The following is a 21,256-nucleotide window of genomic DNA, read 5'->3' on the forward strand; positions in this document are numbered from 1 at the left end:
GGCAAACCAGGTCAGCGTTTAAGCTCTTCAAGTAGCCGCATGCCTCGCACAGCAGGCCTCAGGCCTGAGCATCGCTTGCTGCCACTCAGGGTACTTCTGACAGTTCTGTGCCCAGTCACTATTAACGTGCACCCAGCCCAGCATACTTCCCCTTGCCCGGGACTGGAGCCTCTCTAACCCTGGTAGGGAAGGTTCGTAAGACGCCTCCCTTTCACACAGGCAGCCTAAATCCTCTGAGGCTGGCAAAGCTCTGTGACCTGTGTCTCTGGTGAGTAACGAGGAGAAGCCATCGCCATTCTGCTGGCAGCCGTTCCCACAGTGCTTATGGGTGCTGATCTGACGGAGCAAGTTGTTGGCTGGCTTCCCTGATTGAGCTTGGCGAGACTGAGTACCTTCCGTGTGGTGCCATTCTGCCAGGGATTACTCAGGGGTGTGCACATCACATCACAGACACACCCAAATGCTGTCACACACCTGCCGGTTATCAAGAGCCCTGGTGAAGCAGGAACTGAGTGAGTCTCGGGTACAGACTCTGGTAACAGAAATACAGCCTTGAAGGGCTCCTGTGCGACCCCCCCAGAAGACGCCATTCTCAGGTCTCAGGAGGCTGTTAGTGGAAGCACTGAGGGGAGGCAGTTAAATCATTCACCGGTTCCCTTCCACCTCGAAGGAGTAAAGAGGTAGATTTGGCCTCTCTGCTCAATGGCTCGGCACACAGCACAAAGTCAACAGAACCTGGTTTTCTCTCTCCCATTGCTCTCCGAGATGTAACTCACCATCTGTGAAGGCCAGGTATCCTTGTTCAATGGGTTCAACGGGAAACAGGCTGTCCTGTTGAAGAGGTAAACTGCCTCTGCCAGGACAGATGTGCAATCCTCAATAAGCACACTGAGGCTCCCTTTAAGAAGCATTTGCTATAGCTGGGTATGGTGTCATACGCCTTTAATCCCAGCACTTGGGAGGCAGAAGCAAGGGGAATCTCTGTGATTTTGAGGCCAGGCCTGGTCTACAAAGTGAGTCCAGGACAGCCAAGGCTATGCAGAGAAACCCTTTCTCAAAAAACCAAAAAGAAGAAGAAGAGGAGGAGGAGGAGGAAGAAGAGAAAGAGGAGGAAGAAGAAATTGCTATATGGGTTATATGGATGTTGGGACCAAAGCTCACTCAGCTCTCAACAGGAGCCATGGAAGTGATAGCATGAGCCCAACTTAAAACATACTCGTGCTTAAGCAACGAGTGGCCTCTGTGGCATGGCATATGCAGGTGGGGACAGTAAAGGACAAGAACTTCTGCAGTTACTCTACCACACACATACATACCACTGTGCAATATTGCAGCTGCCTCAGACTAGGGGGACGGGGAAAGGAGGAGTGAGAAAGAGGAGGAAGACTGGGAAAAGGGAAGGAGACAGCCAGCCAGAGACATGGATGAATTGGGTAATGTATTTTTCCCTCCAGAATATAGTTTAACTATGCCTCTATAAGCAGGTAATTAACTGCAAGCCTATGCTTCTATACCCCAGATACATTCCAGTGGCAAACAAGACCTTTAGAAGGTAATGCCTACTTTGTCTGAGACTTTCCGGGTTAACCTTCACCTGGCAGGCCTTGATCTGATAGTCAGAGAGCATCCTTGACCATCTCAAGGAATAAAATTTGCATTGGAGATGACAGTAATCTCCATTGGACATCAAACAATCAAGTTACTCAAGTAGAATATGGGCCTGCCTAGCTGAGCCCTGCTGACACGCTGCTCACCATTTTCTGACTCCTGGCGTCTGCAGAGGGAGTGCTAAAGGGGCCAGAGATAGGCTTATTGGCTTCTAACACATTGTAGTTACAGTTACCACCGAGGATGATAATTACCAACACTGAGCCACAAAGCTCTCCAAGGAGCTTGTGGTGATGATTAGGTCATTAGGAAGGTCTGATCCCACCTCTTGCCACTTCCACAAACTCACCACTATAGCACTTCATAAGAAAGCCTGGCCAGAAATGTCCCCCTGACTCCCTCAGGCAGCTTAACCGTGTTTCTGCTTCCTCCCTTTATAATGACTCTTCTTTGATTCACAGGACCGTAGTTTCTGGAGATGGAATTTTGACAACAGAACCAATTACTACCTATCATCTCAAGTTAATTTTAAAGTAGGAAAATATTTTAAAATGCTAATATGCATGCCCCCCCCCTTATCCACATCCCATGCATGCACACGTGGGGAATGTGTGTGTCTGTGCGTGTGCATGTGGGGGGGGGGTGTCTGTGTGTGTGTGTATGTGTCTGTGTGTGCGGTTTGTTGTTGTTAGGAATCCAACCCAGGTCCTTGCACTTGATAGACAATTAAAATATTTTTGCAAGAATTTTACTTTTTAAGAGGAAGGAGAAATTAAAAAAAAAAAAAAGCCTCAGTGTGAACACAAGCAAACAGATACAAAAAGAACTTAAGAGGACAGAATCCTGTTGTGCTGCTGGAAAACACAGATAAAATATGTGAAAGTGGCATTTCAAGCAGCTACATCTTCCAAGGGTGGTCAGAATCAAGCTGGAGGAAGAACGGGCAGGAGCGAAAATTGGGGACTGTTCTTTAAACACAATAATTGGAAAAAGAAAAAAAAAAAAAAACTAGAAATCCACTCTGTGAAACTGTTTTAAAACCACATTCCCCTGAATTATAACTTTGGGCTGTTGGGAATGGATTTTCCCAGAGCTGAGTATATGCTTAACCCTGGGAGAGAAGCAACAATGTCAGACACGATGGAAAACAACAGTGAGACCCAGGCAGCCACACCCCTCAGGGCTGACACCCAAGCTGTCTACTGTGTCCTGACGAGTTCGGGAACCTGTGTGGCAATAACCTGAGTTCTGTGTAGAACCCTTGTGGCGGGGAGATAACATGTAGATGACTCCACAGAGCCAGGGTCTGAGACGTCACAGCCATCCTCTAGTCTCAGGGTTCCGGTTAAAGTCACTCTGCTGTACACAGGTGTGTGAGGATGAAGACCGGGGACAAAGTACAGCAAAAGGGCAAAGGAGGAGGAGGGCAATGCTGGATTGTACTGCCCATCTCACTGCTCGCACCTTGCCCTGGGGGGCAGGGAGAAGGGTTCTCCTCCATGTTCCGGTTCACTTTCAGAGCAGACAAATGCAAGGCTCTGGCTGACCCCACTGGACATACAAAGCCTTCATTCTGAACTCCAAACTATTACTAATCATTAACCAGAGACCTACAGCTGATCACAGGTGAGAGCATCGAGGCATCCTGGACTTCAGGTGTGCCCAGGGATCATACTCCACAGCACAGAGTTAGTCAGGGTTCCTCTCTTGCTCAAGCTGGGCTTATTCCTCTTTGCACCCTCCCTGCTGGCATCCCTTTTCTCCCCAGCCCCTGCCAACATCACCCCTATTTCCTTTTTACAGCTCCAGTCCGTCATTCATGGCTCCTTCTTTTAAACATAGGCTCTTTTAATGTCTTTAAACTTCAAGTCAGGATCAGTTTTACATTTCGAAGATCAAAGGAAATAAACACACTCACAGGGTCACATTCCTTCCTCAGAGCCCTCAGGTAATATTTCCCCAAGATTCAGGGTGACAAGTGCTGTAGGGGTCTGAAAGGCCAGTATGATCGTATATTACACACCAAGGCTTGCCTGACGAAACTATGAACCAAAGAATAACATACGAGGGTCTGGAAACACAAATGTGCATTTTGTATACATGAGTCTGTAATATACAAATGCATTATGTGTGCAAACACACAAAGGAAGATCACAAGACACAGACACCTTCACCGGTTCCAGCCCCTCAGAGACACAGAAAAAACCCTGGTGACCCTGCACACTCCTGCCGCAGCTCTCCAGTCTCCTCTCTTTCCACTCTGCACCTCACCAAAGAACCAGCACAATGTCACACTGTCTCTCAACTCCTGGTTTTCTGCAAGAAGATGCATTCCCTTCTAACAAGCTTAGCTGCCTCTTGCCCATCCAACGGTCTTGACCTGGACATCTTTTTCTACAGGACAGCCTGCTGCTCTTGAAGCACCTGTTCACACCTGAGCTAAATGCCACTTCCCTCCTCTCCAGAATACCTAGGAGAATACCTTGAATGCTTGTGGATCACACTATTTGATTGAAAGTTTCAAAGAAACAGGGACCCTTTCTTGTCCATTGCACCTGGACAAGAAAGAACATTACCAATGACAGGTGCTCAATCAGTACTGCACAAATTATATTCAAAGTTGATTGGTTCTCTCTAGTTGTACCAATTTTCCTCTAACAAAGTTTCCACCCGTGGGCTGGAAACATGATTTGTATATGATCTCAAAGCATTCTGGATGTTCCAGAAGAATCATATAAGGCATCAAGGGTAATCAACATCAGCGAGGACTCCCTGCAAGGTTTTGGACCCGACACTAACAAGTCTTGCCTGCTTAACTGGGAAAGACACAGGGTGATGCAGAACCTAGACAGACAGTGGAAGATGCACCTATGGGAACAATCCGGGCTGTCATGCTCACGTACACACTGATTATTTCATTTCACACTGATATCACTCCCCTTCAGGTCTGAGGACCTGAATTCCAGCTAACACTCCCCTGTCTTAACACATCTCCTGTGCCAAGCAGCATGAGATCTGCATTCATTAAAACATGAGACAATTAGAGCACTGCAAAGAGAGGAGCTTTGTCATCCTCAAGAGCAGAAGATGGTGCATCAAACAAAACGCACCACCTCTGAGGAGGGAACCACAAGGTGTCCCGATCGCCCAGAGCTGAACCTTTGTGAGTGTGGCCAGGGAGGTATGAATAGGAGTACATACAGATGATGTCTGTATGTATGAGTACATACAGACCTCATACAGAGGTCTAGCTCAAGCATCACTCTTCAGGTTGGTTGGTTGGTTGGTTGGGTTTTTGGTTTTGAGATAAGGTCTCTTAACTGGGATCTAGGACTCACCAACTCAGCTAAACTAGCTGGCCCTGCCTTCCCAACCAAGGACTGTAAGCGTACATCACCACGCCCAGTTTTTTACTTGAGTTGAGGGTCTGAACACAGGTCCTCATGCTTGTGGGGCAAACTTTACTGAATGATCAATCTCCCCTAGTTCCTCTAACACAGCGGTCTCAACCTTCCTAATGCTGTGGCCTCTTAATATACTTCCTCATGTTGTGGTGAACCCCAATGATAAAGTTATCTGATTGCTACTTCATAACTGTAATTCTGCTACTGTTATGAACTGGAATATAAAGATCCGTGTTTGCCAGTGGTTTGGGGTGACCCCTGTGAAAGAGTTACTTGGCCCCCAATGGAGTTGCGACCCCAGCTGAGAGAACCCAGACTTCAAGTTAGACCCTACAGAGGTTTTGGAGTGCTCTGGGCTTGTGGCCTCTCTGCTCCTGCAGAAAGGACTATTCGAAGCTGGTTTCTCAGCCTCTCCCCACACTTCCCCTGTGAAAGCCTCGTCACTTCCACAGCCCTCGCCAGCACGCCCTTCCCAACCTCTGTGTTTTCTTCTCACTATCCAGTGAACTAAGGGCAAGCTTCTTCAATAGCAGTGGATCACAAATGGTTCACAAGGCTGAAAAGCATGTACCTGTTCGCGGGCTCCACATGTAGCCCTCTGAATGAGATAAACCCGGAAAACCCTTAGCAAAGGGGTGACATGCTACAGAGCACCTCCAGAGTCAGGGAGCAAGCGCAGCCTGCCTTGAAACAGGCTTTCAGCCAACCAAAACCCTGATCCTAGCATGAAGTGAAGCAACTGGTACAAAAGCGGTCACCCACACGGTTCTTTATGTTGAGCGTGTAGCAAGGCGCTAGCAGTTGACTAAGGCCTGATGGAAGCTTAACAAGACATCACCAATTATGACCATCCATGCATTTGTACATATAGATAAATGCGTGCATACAATCTGTATCCACACATAGAAGTCCATGTAATAGCTATACACTTGCAGATCAAACTGAAAAGTTAAAATGACCCATAATCTTTTGAGAGAAGTTTTATAATTTTTATCATGGAGGAGTGGTACTCTAATTTTTTTTAAGTACTGGGATCAGTATTTCTGAGTTCTGTTTGCCAATTCAGAGCGCTGTGAAGATAAAGAGGATTTGAAGGCAGCTGGAAGTTTAATAAGCCAATAAGAACCTCACTAAGTTGCCCACAAACTCGGAAACAATACAAATTGAAGTGGCACATGAAACCAGATAATACAGAAACAGCGGGGGCTGGAGAGATGGCTCAGTGGCTAAGAGCACTGTCTGCTCTTCCAGAGGTCCTGAGTTCAATTCCCAGCAACCACATGGTGGCTCATAACCATCTATACTGAGATCTAGTGCCCTCTTCAGGTGTGTAGGTATATATGCAGGAAGAATAGTGTATAAATAATAAATAAATAGATCTTAAAAAAAAAAAAATACAGAAACAGCTCCTGCTGAGGGCCATGACCGCACAGCTGGTATTCTGTAGATAAACTGAGCCAGGAGGACCACACGCCTGTATCTCCACTGAACAATGGCAACCCGGAGGTCTTCTGGGTCCATCCAGGCAAGGGTGATCCGTCCTAACGATACTGGCATCTATGAGACCACGTGTTGCAATCTTAGACGTAATGGAACTAGATCAACTACGATGAAACTGCAGGCTGAGAAGGGCATGACTTAACTATGTAGAAAGCCCGTTCACATCTCATGGGTATATTTTCATCTAACAACTAACCTGGCAATATTTTTGACCAAAAGCAAACAGTAGCAGCAACAACAACAAAAAACCCTACAGTTTTCTTAAAATTGGGAAATACCAACCATAAACAAATTTTCAGCTTCTTTTGAAACAACATAAAGTGAAAGTCCAAAGACCTGGAAGGTTCAGGTCTAATCAGGAGAAACTGAAGGATGTGTGCGGGTTTGCTACAGTCTCCACTGTGCCCTTCTGTCTCAAGTCCCCAGCCTCCACTTCCAGCATAGCACCTGGCCATACAGCAACTGAGCCTGAGAGTCCTGGTGCAGAGCCTGTGGCCCTTCCCAGCATTCAGCTCTCATTTCTGCGTGCCACAAGGCCTTGACTCCATATGCCAGCACCACAAAAAAATAATAAATAAATAATAAATAAATAAAAATAAAAAACCTAAATAAGTAAACCCCTTAAATGTTGTGTTACACCTATAGTTCTATCTAGAAGAAGGAAGCCACAGTTCTAGAAAATACCCCATCTGTCCTGGTTTCCCCAGAGGAGCAATGTAGGGGATCACAGCCAACAATGTACCTTCCGTGGGACAGAGCTGCCAGCCGGGAGTCCCCAGAGACAACCTTAACTGTCCCCTGCACAAGGTGTAAAAGGACTTCGTAGGACCCGGGCCCAGTGTCCTGTATCCTGAAGCATGTTAAAAAAAAAAAAAATCCCCCCTCCCCAGAAGAGCTCTCCTTCCTAACCCTTCCTAACCACTCATCATGCCTCAACCTAAAGCCACCCTGTCAGCAGGAATTCTGTGGCAGGTCTGACTCGTGTCATTTATTTGTTTGATCCCTCAGAAAGGGGATAGACTAATGCTTCTGAACTTAGAGCCAAAATTAAAGACTTTTTTCCTGCACAGAGAGGTCTGTCCTTCACGCTGGCTGGGGTGCCCATGGTTAAGCCTCAATTATCCCCTAAGTCATTAACCATTTTAAGCTTCAGGGTGGACAGTCTTTCAGAAATGCTGTTCACAGATGGGTTACCTGCTCACAGTCAGTGACGGCTCCTGTCAGAATCCATGATAAGATGGTGCTAACAACTCCAACAGGTGCCTGGGAGCCCGACCCTCCCAGCACACCATGTCTGTGTTCCTCCACCACATAAGTCATGTTCCCACAGGCATGCTCACTAGACTCTGCTGTTGACACTGTGATTTGAAATTACCTCACGGGGCTAGGGTGATGGCTCAGTCAGTAAGGTGCCCGTCTCGCAAGCATAAGGACCTGCAAGAAAAAGTCAAACATGCCGGCATATACTTATAATTCCAGCGCTGGAGAGACAGATCCATGCTCCCTGGCCAGCGAGCATGGCCTAATTGCCAAGCCCCAGGTCTCAGCAAGAGACTGTCATAAAAATGGATGGATGGACGGATGGATAGTTAGGCAGACAGACAGAAAGAATGATAGTCTTTTGGCTTCCACATACATACATACATACATACATACACACAAACCCACATACACACACACAATATGCAAGACTGAGAACATGCAAGATTGTCTAATTAATACATACTTGAGTATGTACTTAGTACACTCTGCTGTACCCCCCCACACACACACCCAAAGCACTAACTCTTCACTCCCCCGCCCGCTCTGCAAACCTCTTAAAATAGGAAATAGATTGCTTCCTTTCGCTGCAATCTTTTCCTCAGGAAAACAGGACTCAGATGCCCACACTGCCTCTCTAGTTAGATAACACGGGGGTTTTCCTCCTGGAGAGTGACAGTCCCCTTGCCTCAAGGCAACCAAGAAACTTCGTCTGTAGTAAAAGAGAACTTGCCGATCCTTTGCCTTCAATTCCCTCCCTGCTCGCCCTTCCCTACTGAGAAGTGAGACATTAGGTGTTTTTTAAAAATGTGCTTAACTCTTGCTTGCTGAGAAGTTCCCAAAATACCATCTATTCAACTAAAATGGCTCTGTTTTCTACAGTGAAAATTAGGACAGTCCATCACCACGGCAGAATATTTTCAGTCAGATCTACCAGTTCCTGTACTCAAACGCTTTCAAAGTTTTCAAACACATTCTAATTTCTCCTACCCACTGATCTCTGACTTAAAGGCTGCTTTTTGTCTAAAAAATAAAATAAAATAAAAAACCCACATATCTGCATCTGCCCTCCTGGGCACAGGTTAAAAACTGCTCAGTTTTCCCTCTGATGTCAAAGAAAGCAAACCAGGCTAAGCCCACATTCACAGAAACTCTATTCAGAGAGCAATAAGCAACTTCAGACACTGTAGCTCCAGCAGAATGTGCCAGAAAAGAACAATGATGTGAACAGAACATGTGAAGGCAATGAGACAAAGGGTGAATGCCCAGCACACGTGGCAAGACAGGAGTCGGGACACCGGGGAGGCCAGAGAACTTACCTAACCTGGCATGAGGAAAAACACACGGTCATTCCAATTTCAAATGTGGTGTTCGAAGTACTGAGCTATAAAGCGATGGATGAATTGTCCTCAACTTCTCTTCAGAATCCAGCATGACCCAGGCACAGTCTTACCAACTTCAGAATATGGCAACATCTGCAGCTGTATTCCAAGCTCACTGCTACTTCAACAAGCCAGAGCAATCTTTCAGGAGCCAGACTGGACAAGGCCATGGCCCTGCTTTTCACCATCGCCAGTTTTCTTGTGCCTCTCCACGATGTACACAAACCCACATGGCCTGACCTATTTTCTCTCCCAGGCCCTTTCCCACTCCACCTGTCCTGTAACACTTGATCTTCACAACCCCACCATCCTTCCCTTCCTCACCCCACCCCCAACAAGCTCACTCACTCCACAGGGCACAAATCATTCTCTCACATGATGCTCCTCTCTCTATATTCCCCACAGTCAATTCCTTCCTCTCGCCGGGCCTGTGTGCCTTCTTCTCAGAAAGGCTTCCCTGATCACAGCATCCAAAGAGGTCCTTCACCCGCCGTCCGGGCGCTCTCGTCCACATCTCTGCTCTGTCTTCACACTTAACACAGGTATCTTCCCATTCGTGGTGCGGGCTGGTTGTCTGTCACTGAGAGCCTGCCCCTGGAGCACCCCCGGGAGCTAGGTGCTTACTCAGGACTCACCTTCAGCCTCCATAGCCATGCGCTCCCTTTGGCTTCCCTTCGGCAAACTGAAGTGACCACAGACAAAACATTTGGAAGGAAAAACTTTTGCCTGTATCGGATATGTATACACCTATTATTCTTACCCTTGCCTAAGCAATATAGTTTCACCATGACTCACACGCCCTTTATATTGTTTACTATAAATAATCTAATGATGACTGAAAACATATGGGCAGGACACCTGGAGGTTCCATGCAAACACTGCACATTTTTACATGAGAAAATGGGCATCTGTGCACGTTAATACCCAGGAACCCTGAAGTCAAGCCTGGGCAGTCAGAGAATGATCGATCTCATTTGTTAAATTAATTCGAACCTCATCTCTCTGCCACAACACAGACTGAACCGTTTTCAAACAACAAGCCACCCAACATTTTAATGTCCCCATCTTCCTGGAGGACATAAGGGGTCCTCTCAAGAAAGGAAAAGGAAGTGGCCAGGAAAACCACAGAGCAGAAAAATAGCTGATAAGTCCACTTAACTTGCCTCCTGTCCACCAGTAAAAAATAAATAAATAAAAAATAAAAAAAAGAGGTCATCCTGTCACAAACGACTATGAGACATGGGAAAGGTGACAGTCAGCCACAAGAGTGTTGAATATTTAAACAGAAATCATCCCATTATATCCCATTCATTCACTGGGAAGTGTTATGAATTAATAATAATTAGTGTGTGGATATTTATGTACCATATACCACGCCCAGTGTTCTCACTACATCTTACCTTCTCATTTTAACTAAAACCCTATGTGTTGGTGATGATCTGTCCCTTTTCTGAGATGAGGCAAGTAAAGATGAGCTTGGCAAAGTCAGGTAGGCATAGCTTTCCAACCTCTGTGTGAGACGCAGGATCGGAGCCGACTCTGCATCATCAGTCCCTCGATGCCTTCTCACCCACAGCACCTACCAGCACCAAACAGGCCCATAACAACTACAAGTGTTGTCTACGACAGGTAAGCACAGGTACACGCACCAGCCAGATGTGCTAACCGTATCACTCAGACAAGAAAATGTGGCATTCCACATAAAAATGAAGTTAGTTTGGGGATGTCCCTCAGTGTCTAGCATGCCCAAGGCTCAGGATGATCCCATCACTAAAAAGTAAAATAAAACAGTATTAACATATGCACGCATGCACACACAGTTAAGAAAGCCAGATGAGAAATGGTTTATTCCATTGCTGAGCTACCTTCTGACAAAACCAAGCAACACCAAAACATCACTTAGCGGCTGGTAGTAAATGTCCCAACTGCTAGAAAGTAAAGTTCCTAATGTCAAGGATTCTACAGGAGCTGCAGCCAGAGCAAGAAGAGCATAGGCAGCTCTCTCCCTGAAGGGGCGCCTTCCTTCCCACAAGTGCTGGACGAGAAGGAGCCAGACATTAGACCCAGCTGGACCAGAGGGTGGAACCAAAGCCTGTGAGGGAGGCAGACTCGGCTCCAGCCTCCAGATCTGGGACAGCTCATCCAAATTGCAAAGCCTTGACTCAGTGCTCCAGAGATGTATGTGACTGCCCGTGAAAGTGGTTAAAGGGGAGTAACCTGGGAAGGCCCTGCAGAGCTCATGTAAATAAACTGCGCTTGCTCACGCAAGCCCAGGTAATGGCTAAGCCAGGGATGAAATCCAAAGACAGCAGAAATGAGAGCAAAACAGAAAGGTAAAATGAGAACCACACGCTCTCAGCGTGGCTAGCTGCGGTGACCTCATGGTGTAGTGGTGGCTGTCCACCACACCACACACCACATCTACCAGAGGCACAAGGGTGGCGAGGCAGGCAAGGGGAGGCTCCCAGCTCCACCCAGTGAGGTGAACCTAACGAGCCGGGTCTCTGACGGCTGAGGCCAGACAGGAAGAGATCTCCTCCCCATTTCCAACGATACGGGAGGCAGGACAGCCAGGCTTGGCACAACACACAAACTTCTAAATTTTGAAAACTGCTGAGATGGCATTCAGTGTCTCTTTCCTCCAATAACAAAATGTTCACAAGCAAATCTCAGAGTCAGCTAGATGGCAAGTTCCCCATAGTCACTAGCCCAGGAGACATGACTGGCCAAAGGCCCATCTCGTCCTGTAAGTACAGCTGAATCACACGAGAATCAACTTCAGCCATGGTGAGCACAAACCCTCACAACACCTCTCCACCACTCCCCTTAAAGAATAAAACAACAGTAAATAAAGCCAAAGTTGTTCTGAAGCTTCTGAAAGTCCCAGGGGATAAAGAACCCCAGGGGCAACGGCGAAGAACTGCCTGTGCTGTTGCTAGGTGACACTTACAAACAGGAGCCGTAAGGTTGCTCTTCTGTCTTAATGAGTGGCCAAGTCAGGCATCCTCAAAGGACGGGTGAGCACTCCGAACTCAAGCACAGAGCAGCCCAAGGCCAAGGGGGCAGGGCCTACCAGCTAAGTTTGAAAACATGTTTTCAGCTGTGTGCTGGGGGAGGAGAGAGGGGCTTTCTCCAGCTGCAAAAGGTGTGTGAGCTCTTGTTAAAATCCAGATTGTGATATGGAAACGCAGAGAAGGTCAATGCTAGTGTTCACGGGGCAGATGCCAGGTGGGTATGGTGGTGGCGGGCATGGCCATTTTAATGTTATGCTAGCTGGAAGTTGAGGTACTATTAAAGCAGGTGCCAAGGGACCTGGGGAGGTGGCTCAAGTCCGTGAAGAGTGTTTGCCAATCAAACATGATGACCCAAACTTGATCCCTAAACCCCAAGTAAAAAAGCCAGGCCTGGTGGTGTGTACATGTAAGACCAAAGGCTGACACAGGAGGCTCTCTTCAGTTTGCTGGCCAGCCAGCCTAACTAACACAAGAGGTCTTCTCTCAAAACACAAGACAGACAGCACCTGAGGAATAGCGTCTGAGGTTGGCTTCCAGTTACACACAAATGAACATGCTCCCATTCACATGCACACAGAAAGAGGGAAAGGTGGACTGGTTGTTTGCCATATTAACAGGAGGCAGTCCCCATCAGCTGATCTACTTCCTAAGGGCTACAAGTGTCACCCCAATTCTGTGGTAACTGGCGGAGAAGCCTGTCCAGCAGAGAACAGTGCTCCTGGACCATCAGGATTCACCTAAAGAGACCTCAATGCTCACACAACAGTTCATGACCTGAAGCTATAGGATAAAGAGAAGGAAGCAATAAAGACAGAGCACAGCAATTTATGGAGCACTTACATAAGATCACACAGTCAGAGGCAGACCGGGATGCCAACTGAGCTGGTGACAGTGCCCACACTCCTGGCCACTCAGCTCCCCTGCAAGAGGCAACACAGAGATGAAGAGATGGACGAAGGCTTCAAAGCACACGCTGCTTGTACACCCATGACCCTGAGCAAGCCTTTCTCCCACCTCCTGTTTCTTTAATATGGGCTAACATGCTACCTACCTCTCTGCTTGGGTTTTCTGAGAATTTAGGCACCTTTCTGAGGGTGCCTACACCAAGCTCTCGCAACAGCATCTACCACATAATAAATGCTTTGTTTAATGTTTTCCCAAGATGGTGATGAAGAAAACTATTATTACTGAAGCCCAGGAAACAGAGAAACAGAGAGGGGGTGGATGTCAGCAAAGAAGGTCCTGGCTCTGTGGAAAATGAGCCTACAGCTGATGAGATCTCTCCTTTCCAGTGACCACAGAGGCTGAAGGAAAGGTGCTCTCAACTGGACAGGACGGCAAAACCATGGCCCTCCCAGATGTTGCAGGGAGAAATGGCAGTGCCCAATAGTGTGAGACGGCACACTCCAGTTGACCTGCAAGTGTGAAGTTCCCACCAGCCCCTCCAGGAGCACACAGGGAGGCCCTTCATGGTTGCTAGATGCACATAGAATTCCACGCAATGTGCAGAAGACAAGCAAATGCCTCCAATGCCACCTCCTCAGCCTTGGAGGGGAAAAGCCCCCTTCGCTGTGTCAGATGCTGGCAAGAGCACTGGCTGGTCAGTGGGAGGCTTCTCGCTGGAAGGTGTGCTCACTCAGTACCACACTGATTGAGAGCGGCCAGTTCCAGCTGATCACGGCCAAGCGAAAGGGACCCGGAACAACGGAGTGTCTTCCTTCTTGAACACATTGCCCAACAGCGTGAAAGCAGAAATGCAACTCAGGGCACAGCATATTACAAAACTAGTATTTAAATAAAGCTTGGGGACAAAGACCTCATCTATTTTAAGGACACTCAAGAGAAATTAAAACACAACACTATTTCTACAGCAGAGGTGGCCCGTGTCCTACTTGAAGTACATCTGTGACCACACGATCACATTCCATGTTTAGCGCCATGTGGTGAGCACTCATGCTTCCCGTCAACAGCTGGACTCTCTTCCTTCCCTACTGACCACATTCTAGTTGTTTTTCTTTTTTGGTTTTTCGAGACAGGGTTTCTCTGCGTAGCCCTAGCTGTCCTGGAACTAGCTCTGTAGACCAGGGTGGCCACGAACTCAGAGTGCCTCTGCCTGTGCCTCTGCCTCCAGAGTGCTGGGATTAAAGGTGTGGTGGGTGAACCACCACACCCATACATTCTAACTTTTTAAGGCCACAGTGTACCCCTAGGTGCTGAAAGCGTGTCACAGTGGCAGAGCACCTCTGACGCCTTAGGTTCAGTTCCCAGCACCACACAGACACAAAAGGCTTCCTTCTCCAGCCTAAGGCAGTCATGAAACTATTCTGATAACTGAGGTGGAGTTCTCGAGACTTGAATGGATCTCACGGGAATTTTATTTTTTAGTTTTTTTAAATTTCATGTGCATTGGTATTTTGCCTGCATGCATACCTGTTCAAGGGTGTGGGGCCCCCTGGAACTAGAGCTACATACAGGTATGAGCTGCCACACAGGCACTGGGAACTGAACATGGTCCTCATAAAGAGCAGCCGGTGGTCTTAACTGCCGAGCCACCTCTCCAGCCCCTCGTGGGAGGGAATCTCTCGAAAGGAGAGCCTTGGCTGGGTATGATCCTAAGCCTGTTTTTCCTGCCCAACACAGGAACAGCCATCTGCACCAAGCTGCTCCACCACGTTACACCACATAGACACATGAGACCAGGATGACGGAAGTTTCTGGGCTACCCAACCTCAGCCTCTCAAACAAAAGAGAACTGAAACACATACTTGCTTAATCCACTGGCTTTCTGTCGTGTGGCTGCCTTACATGTTGTAAAGTTTGTAAAAGTGCCTTTGGCCACGTTACTTAGTTGGACAGGTACCATGAACTAAGAATTCATCTCGTGTATACACAACTTTCTGCCGCACAGAGACAATGTAGAATAAGATGGATACATGTTCTCCAGCAACACATGATATTAATAAATTACATCGTGAGAACTCTGTAGACCTACTCCTAAGTGTGCTAGGGAGTTGCAGTGTGCTCTGGTATCACCCCGAGAAGGAAATACTGAAAAAAAAAAAAAAAAAAAAAGGGTGATACAGCTTCTAACCACTTTGGTAAAATACTGCTCACCAAACGGCTAGTTGACACAAGTGAAAGGATTTAGCTTCTCTGTGCTTTGGTTTCCTCAAGTGAAAAATGAACTAGCAATTCGTGCCTTAACAGTGGTTGTACATATTAAAATGAGTTGATACTTACACAGTGCCTATGCCTGTGCTGACACCGTTAATGTTTAGTAGGCGTCTATTCATATCGTGGTAAAACTGGTGACCGGGCAGCCAAAAGTTAATAATAAGAGCCAGATGGTGTGTTTATCCAGCACGCTGCATTCTTTCTTAACAGGAATCTGTACTATTGACAAAGGCACAAGTTGTAGATATGGCCGCTTACAGAGAGTGCTTTTCACGCAGATCCTAACTGCCACGCTCATGGTCACACAGCAGGAAAAGTGCAACATCAGCATGACAAGCTGCTTGTCTGGGGATGTATGTCTAGAGCGGGGGATGGGCAGGGTCTAGCAGAGACAGCTGAACAACCCTCTAAGCAAACAAGTGGACGAGACAGTCATTTATGGAAAGGCTGATACCTGTGCGACATTACAGCGGGAGTCCCGACTCAGTACACCGTGCCATCTGGAAGAGCATGGCCTCTGACCACTCAAGAGCTCGGCAAGTATCTCCACCTTTTATCTTTTTTTAAGATTCTAGCACAAGAGAGTATCCAGGTCTTCCTACCGGGCAGAAGGGGCAGAGTTTGTAGGATGCGGCCAAGCGCCAGCACAGGTGTGTGTCCTACAGTGCATGAGCACGGAGGGTCCTGAACCACCCACAGCTGTTCTTCACCGCACACAAAACTTCTGGACGAAAGCAGCCTCAACCAACCCACAAGGCCAAAGATACCCCAAATGTTTTAACCTTTCTTACTTTTAAATCAATAAATTAATAATGATAACAGGGTGAGAATATTTTTCTCCCAATCTAAGAGAGGATAAAGGAAGAAGAGAAGCAGAGAGAGGTCTATCTATCTGTCTAGAGTGTGTGGCGAGCTTACTCCATCCTCCTCCTGTGGGTCTGTTACCAGTTTCCTGGTTATACGTTATCAAGGAGGCTGGCAGAGCCACAGGAAAGCCAGAGGGGTTCTCGGTCACCCCTTCATGAGACTAGAACTATACCACACAAGAGACAGAGAGTGCGAGCCACAAGCATGAGCCATGAAAAGCCGTAGAGGCCACAATTCATAAAACAAAAAGGAAACGGCTGGAGTTCGTTTTAGTAGTAAATTTTATTCAAATACTATCACATCAATATGTAATAAATATGAAAACCGTTAATTCTGTCTATTCCTTCTTCACATGGAGCCTTCAAACATCCTGTGCATTGCATACACAGCACAAAACACTTACGATTACCCGCATGTCAAGGACCCGAGAGCAAGGGCAGCGACTGGCTTGCCTCAGTGATGGTTGTGGTACGGTGAAATGGGCCATCTGCTCTAGCTCTGAGCGCCAGCTGGGGCACCTGGTCCTGTCCTCAGAAGCTACTTCATGTTAAGGCTATTTTAAGCCAGCTGCTAACTGTGGTTTACTGCTCACCCTGGCACGGTCGCCAAGGCCTATCATTCTTTTCACCAGGGCTTTACTTGAGAATCCTGGAAATTCTGGCCACTGGAAAAACAACTTCCTAAGAAAGTACTCTGTTTCCCTTCAGAGAAGCCAGTAATAATCCGACACACATCAGACAGACCTCATTACTGACACATGCCCTTCCAGTGGCCTATGTAAGACACTGGCTTGAGAAATGACAGGAGGGGTTTCCGCTGTGCCACAGCCATGGGTAGGACACTTTAAAAGATGACCTGAACACACTGAATCACTTACTTCTCATGTTCACCGAGATGAACAAAAGCAAAGACAGAGAGAGCCCACTTAGCTGAGTGTGAAGCACCCTGCATCTCTAAGAACTACTGAGAAAGGGTGCCACTCTTCACCTGAAGACCAAAAAGGATGGGGGCGAGGGAGGGGAAGAGTAACTTCAGATAGATGTTGAAGTGAGGAGGTGAGTTCCCCGACAATCCACTGGCTGATCTCACTGCACTTTGGACTATTGGAAGAGGACAAAGAGTTGAGCCCCTCTGGCAACTGTCCCTAACAATCATAAGAGACACAATAAAGTAACAAGCCCTTCCAAGCCTGCTGCATCGCCCAATACCCACTGGGCTTCCTCTTCCTGAGCACTGTACAGAACCAGACTGTAGTTCTAGACACTCAGCTCCCTCTCAGTGCTGGCCTCAAAATGCTGCGCCCTCGGGGGTCCTGGCGCCTCGAGAGTCCCTGCCTCAGCGGGAGTCCTGGCGCTGGGGTTCTCACAGGCGCGAAAGCCAGCTGGCCCTCTCCAACCCAAACAGGCTGGGCTGGCCGCAGGAGTCTCAGTCTACCTGCCCAACTGCCGGGTCACGCCCGCGGGCTGCTCCGGGCCCGCAGCCTTCACTAGATCCTAGGGCAGTCACCCACACAAAGACGCCTTGTGCCTCTGCGCTTGGCGACAGGCAGCAAGTCGCGGGCACCCTACCAGAGCAGGACAGAGCGAATGCTCTGAAGCCAAATCCCCTAGTCCCACATGCCCAGCCCATCTTCAACGGAAAGACCCTCCCTCTGCTCCACAGCTTAAACATGGGTCTCCCGTCGGCTGCACACGACGCGCACCCCCAACCGAAAGGAACCGATCGAGCAGGCGCACCGGAAAGGGGCGCACAAGCCGCTCAGCAGAAGTTTGCTTTGTCGCCGGCAGGAGGGGCCGAGCACCTCGGTGCCCAACTCCTGGCCCGCCCCATCACACAGGCTGCAGGACGCGGGGGTCCTCCATGGCCCGCTCACCTTTAGTCCAGTCCACCACTTGTTTGGGGCTCCACTTGGTCACGGGCTCCATGGTACGAGGCTTCGCTGCCCGCTGGGCCGGGAAGTCGGCGGCGGAGGACGGCAGTCTGCGCCCGCGGCTGGCCCCGGCGCGCCCCGGGCGTCCGCTCAAGCTTGCATGGCCGCGGTCAGCGAGCCATCTCGCTGCGGCTCAGCCAGGGGAGCGCGGCCCCGGGCCCCTGCGCACGGGACAGCGGTGTCCGCTGCGGCTGCTCCGCCAGCCACCGTCGTCCAGCTGCAGATCTCCCCCTCCGCTCTCTGTTACAGCTGCTGCCCCGCGCCCACCGCAGCTGGGGACGCACGGCTGCGGACTCAGACCCCAGGCCCGGGCTGCCCGCGGGGGAGAGTCTCCGGGCCGGGAACGGCTAGCACAGCCGGCCCTGCGTGGCTCCGGCGAGCGAGCTCCTCGCTCCGCGTGCCCCGTCCGCCCCGAGCCTTCCCGCCAGCCGGTCCCACCGCCTGCGCCACCGTCGCGGGCCGCCCGGGCTGGGAAGGAGGACGCAGAGCGTGCGCGCTCGGGTTGCAAAGTTTCAGCTCGGCTCCCGGCGCCCGGAATAAAAGAGGAGGCGGGGCCGAGCGGGAGCAACACGTGGGGGGGGGGCGGGGCCGAGCGGGAGCAACACGTGGGAGGGGGCGGGGCCGACCCGGAGCAACACGTGGGAGGGGCGGGGCCGCGAGGACGCGGACTCCGCTTACTTTCCCTCCTGCGGCGGGGCTGGGCGCTCCCGGGCTCCACTTTTCCTTTTCAAAGCGCGGCTTGTAGCCGCTGCCCGAGTCCTGGAGAGCCGGTTCCCCCGAAGAGGTCCCGGCCTAGAGGGAACTGAGCAGTCTGAGTCCTGGGAACAGTTTTGTTCTTTGTTTGTTTGTTAGTTTGTATGAGATGCGTACGTTCTGGTTTTAAAAGCGTGGAGTCACAATCCGGCTCATTCAGCCACCTACCTTCACTTTGCGTCTCCTAACGTAGGCCAGTTATGTGTGCTTTGGACAAAAGGGTGGCGACGGACCACTCTGTCTCTCACGGCTGCTGCAGTTGTATCGACTCCGGCTTAATAACAGCAGAGTGGCAGTTCTTCGAGATGTAACATTCATATTTTCAAAATGACGTAACGCTGGAGTGGGATTAGTCATTAACCCTGAGGCAACATTTGTCAGCGAGCCAAAAAAAAAGAAAAAAGAGCCGTCCCCATTTAAAGCCCTTTCCACTCTGCAAGCCTCAATTTGGAAGCAGAGCACCGGTCTGGGGAAAACCCTATAACCGGTGTTTACCTCCCTCCGGCCCTCCCTGCTCTACCTCCCACATACATGCACAGACTCTCTGGCCTGTGGCGAGTCTCCTTTCAATTATAGTTATTGATTTCCATCTTTCCTTTGACGGCTGTTAACCCTATCCAGGCCAGGGGCTGCTTGGTACCTCGTGTAGACTGAGCTGGATCTGCTCCACTTCCTACTACCTAGCTTCCGGCGTGAAAGAGTGGTTGGCGTTTATTCATTCAGTAAATACCCACAGATGCTTCTTGTGCTCCAGCCACTGCGTTCGTAGTTGCTGTGTTGGGATACGCGTTGTTTAGCGCACGTGAGAATCGTGGCTAGCACCCAGCTGTGTGTGCTGATCGTGGGCTGGGTGCAGCCCTCCTGTGCAGTTCATCCATACAGCAGAGAGGTGCAACTATCAAAAACAGCCATCTTTTTTCATCAAAAGTAATTAGCCAGCCCAGAAACTTCGCAAAGGCCATGAGAAGACTCCTGGTGGAGGAGTTGCCTTCTTTTTAGAAATGATCTTTGACACATGCCTCTCTCCTTAGCCATCTTTATGGCCACAAGAGTGGAGAACTTTCTTGACCTTTGCTCAGTGGGAACTGTCCGACGTTTTCGACAATCTCTGTATGATTAGGATGACCAAGCAAGTAATTCATCTACAAAACAGGGCTGCCAATGAAAGGAGGGACAGCAATTACCGGGTTGACATAATAGGAATCAGGCTGTATAACCCCTGGAATCATAAAGAGAATGAAATGCTAATGAATTCGCTGTCGAATTCTACTTGTTTTGACACTGTTCTCTGGTTGCTCTGCTTTTATTGCATTGGAACATTAGAGTTGGAATTCCAGAGTCCAGTTTGAAGAATTTCATCCCACAGATAACACCATCTACGCTCAGCACATAAGCAGAATATGCAGAGAAAGCCAAGTTAAAATCTCCAACCTGAAAAACCAATTAACTATCTAAATGAATTAGTGATTTGTTTACCCTTCCAGTCCTTGCAGGCTAATTACTATGTAAATAAGGCCTTCTACCTTAATTACAGCTGTTAGTGTGTGAAAGTTCTAGGGTGCACTCACTGCCTGCCGAAAGTTTGCCATATCAAAGAGGTGGGATTTTAGATCAGTACTTCAGAAATCGTTGCATATGGGGGAAAAAAAATGATTATTTATGTATTCGCCACTCTTCTTTCTGCTTGTGTCTGGTGGCCTTGTTACCTACCCTCTTCTGCTCCTGCACCCTTCCTCCTTACCACCTTGATTCTTGCCAGGGTCCCTCCCACACAGCCAGGAACTGAACAAACCTCCTTTTGATTCACTACGATGTGTCATGGCGCTGAACAGACCCATTCTTCTGTTATTTCCCTTTCCTCTCCTTTCTCTGTGAGCCTCCTTGCATGTTTAGGTCAATCATTCAATTAGCAAAATATGTTGTGAATACTTGTAACATAGTGAACTGAGTATGAAGGTTAAAAACTCACAGCTAGAGGCTCTTGAGCATCATGGGACTTTCCCAGGGAAGGTTTTCTTGTGTTGCCTTTAACAGGAAACAAAGCCCAGAGGGAACAGGGGGACCAGACACGGGAGTTGAAGAATCAATTTCATGTTAACGATTTAAGTCTATTCTAAATGTATTGTTATCTTTATTTGAGAAGTAGGGACTAAGCACTTTGGAAACATAGTTATTACTATAACTACTGGATAAACACAGGATTAAAAGACCTCAAACCCTTTCCTAGTTCAAAACACTCCCTGTGATGAAAGAAATAGGTTCCTTCTTTTGGTGGTTATTTTCCTCTCATGATGCTTCTTTTCCAGACTATCTTCAGAACATTTAGAATTAATTTCTTCCCACGTATAAACTGTCTTGGTTGTT

The 21,256-nt window shown here is 48.5% G+C and overlaps 1 protein-coding gene across 1 annotated transcript in view; it reads right to left on the bottom strand.

The window, feature by feature from the left end:
* The window catches only part of Cnksr3 (CNKSR family member 3), a 91,436-nt gene extending 72,793 nt beyond the window's left edge, over positions 1-18,643 (bottom strand). Inside the window, exon 1 of the mRNA XM_055615841.1 lies at positions 18,083-18,643. Within this exon, the coding sequence (XP_055471816.1) occupies positions 18,083-18,134 (52 nt within the window). The 5' untranslated portion in view covers positions 18,135-18,643. The remainder of the gene's footprint in view (positions 1-18,082) is intronic.
* Positions 18,644-21,256: the final 2,613 nt, after the last annotated feature.

This window comes from Psammomys obesus, unplaced genomic scaffold (genome assembly GCF_907164565.1).
Source record: "Psammomys obesus unplaced genomic scaffold, mPsaObe1.curated_primary_1811, whole genome shotgun sequence".
NCBI classification, from domain to species: domain Eukaryota; kingdom Metazoa; phylum Chordata; class Mammalia; order Rodentia; family Muridae; genus Psammomys; species Psammomys obesus.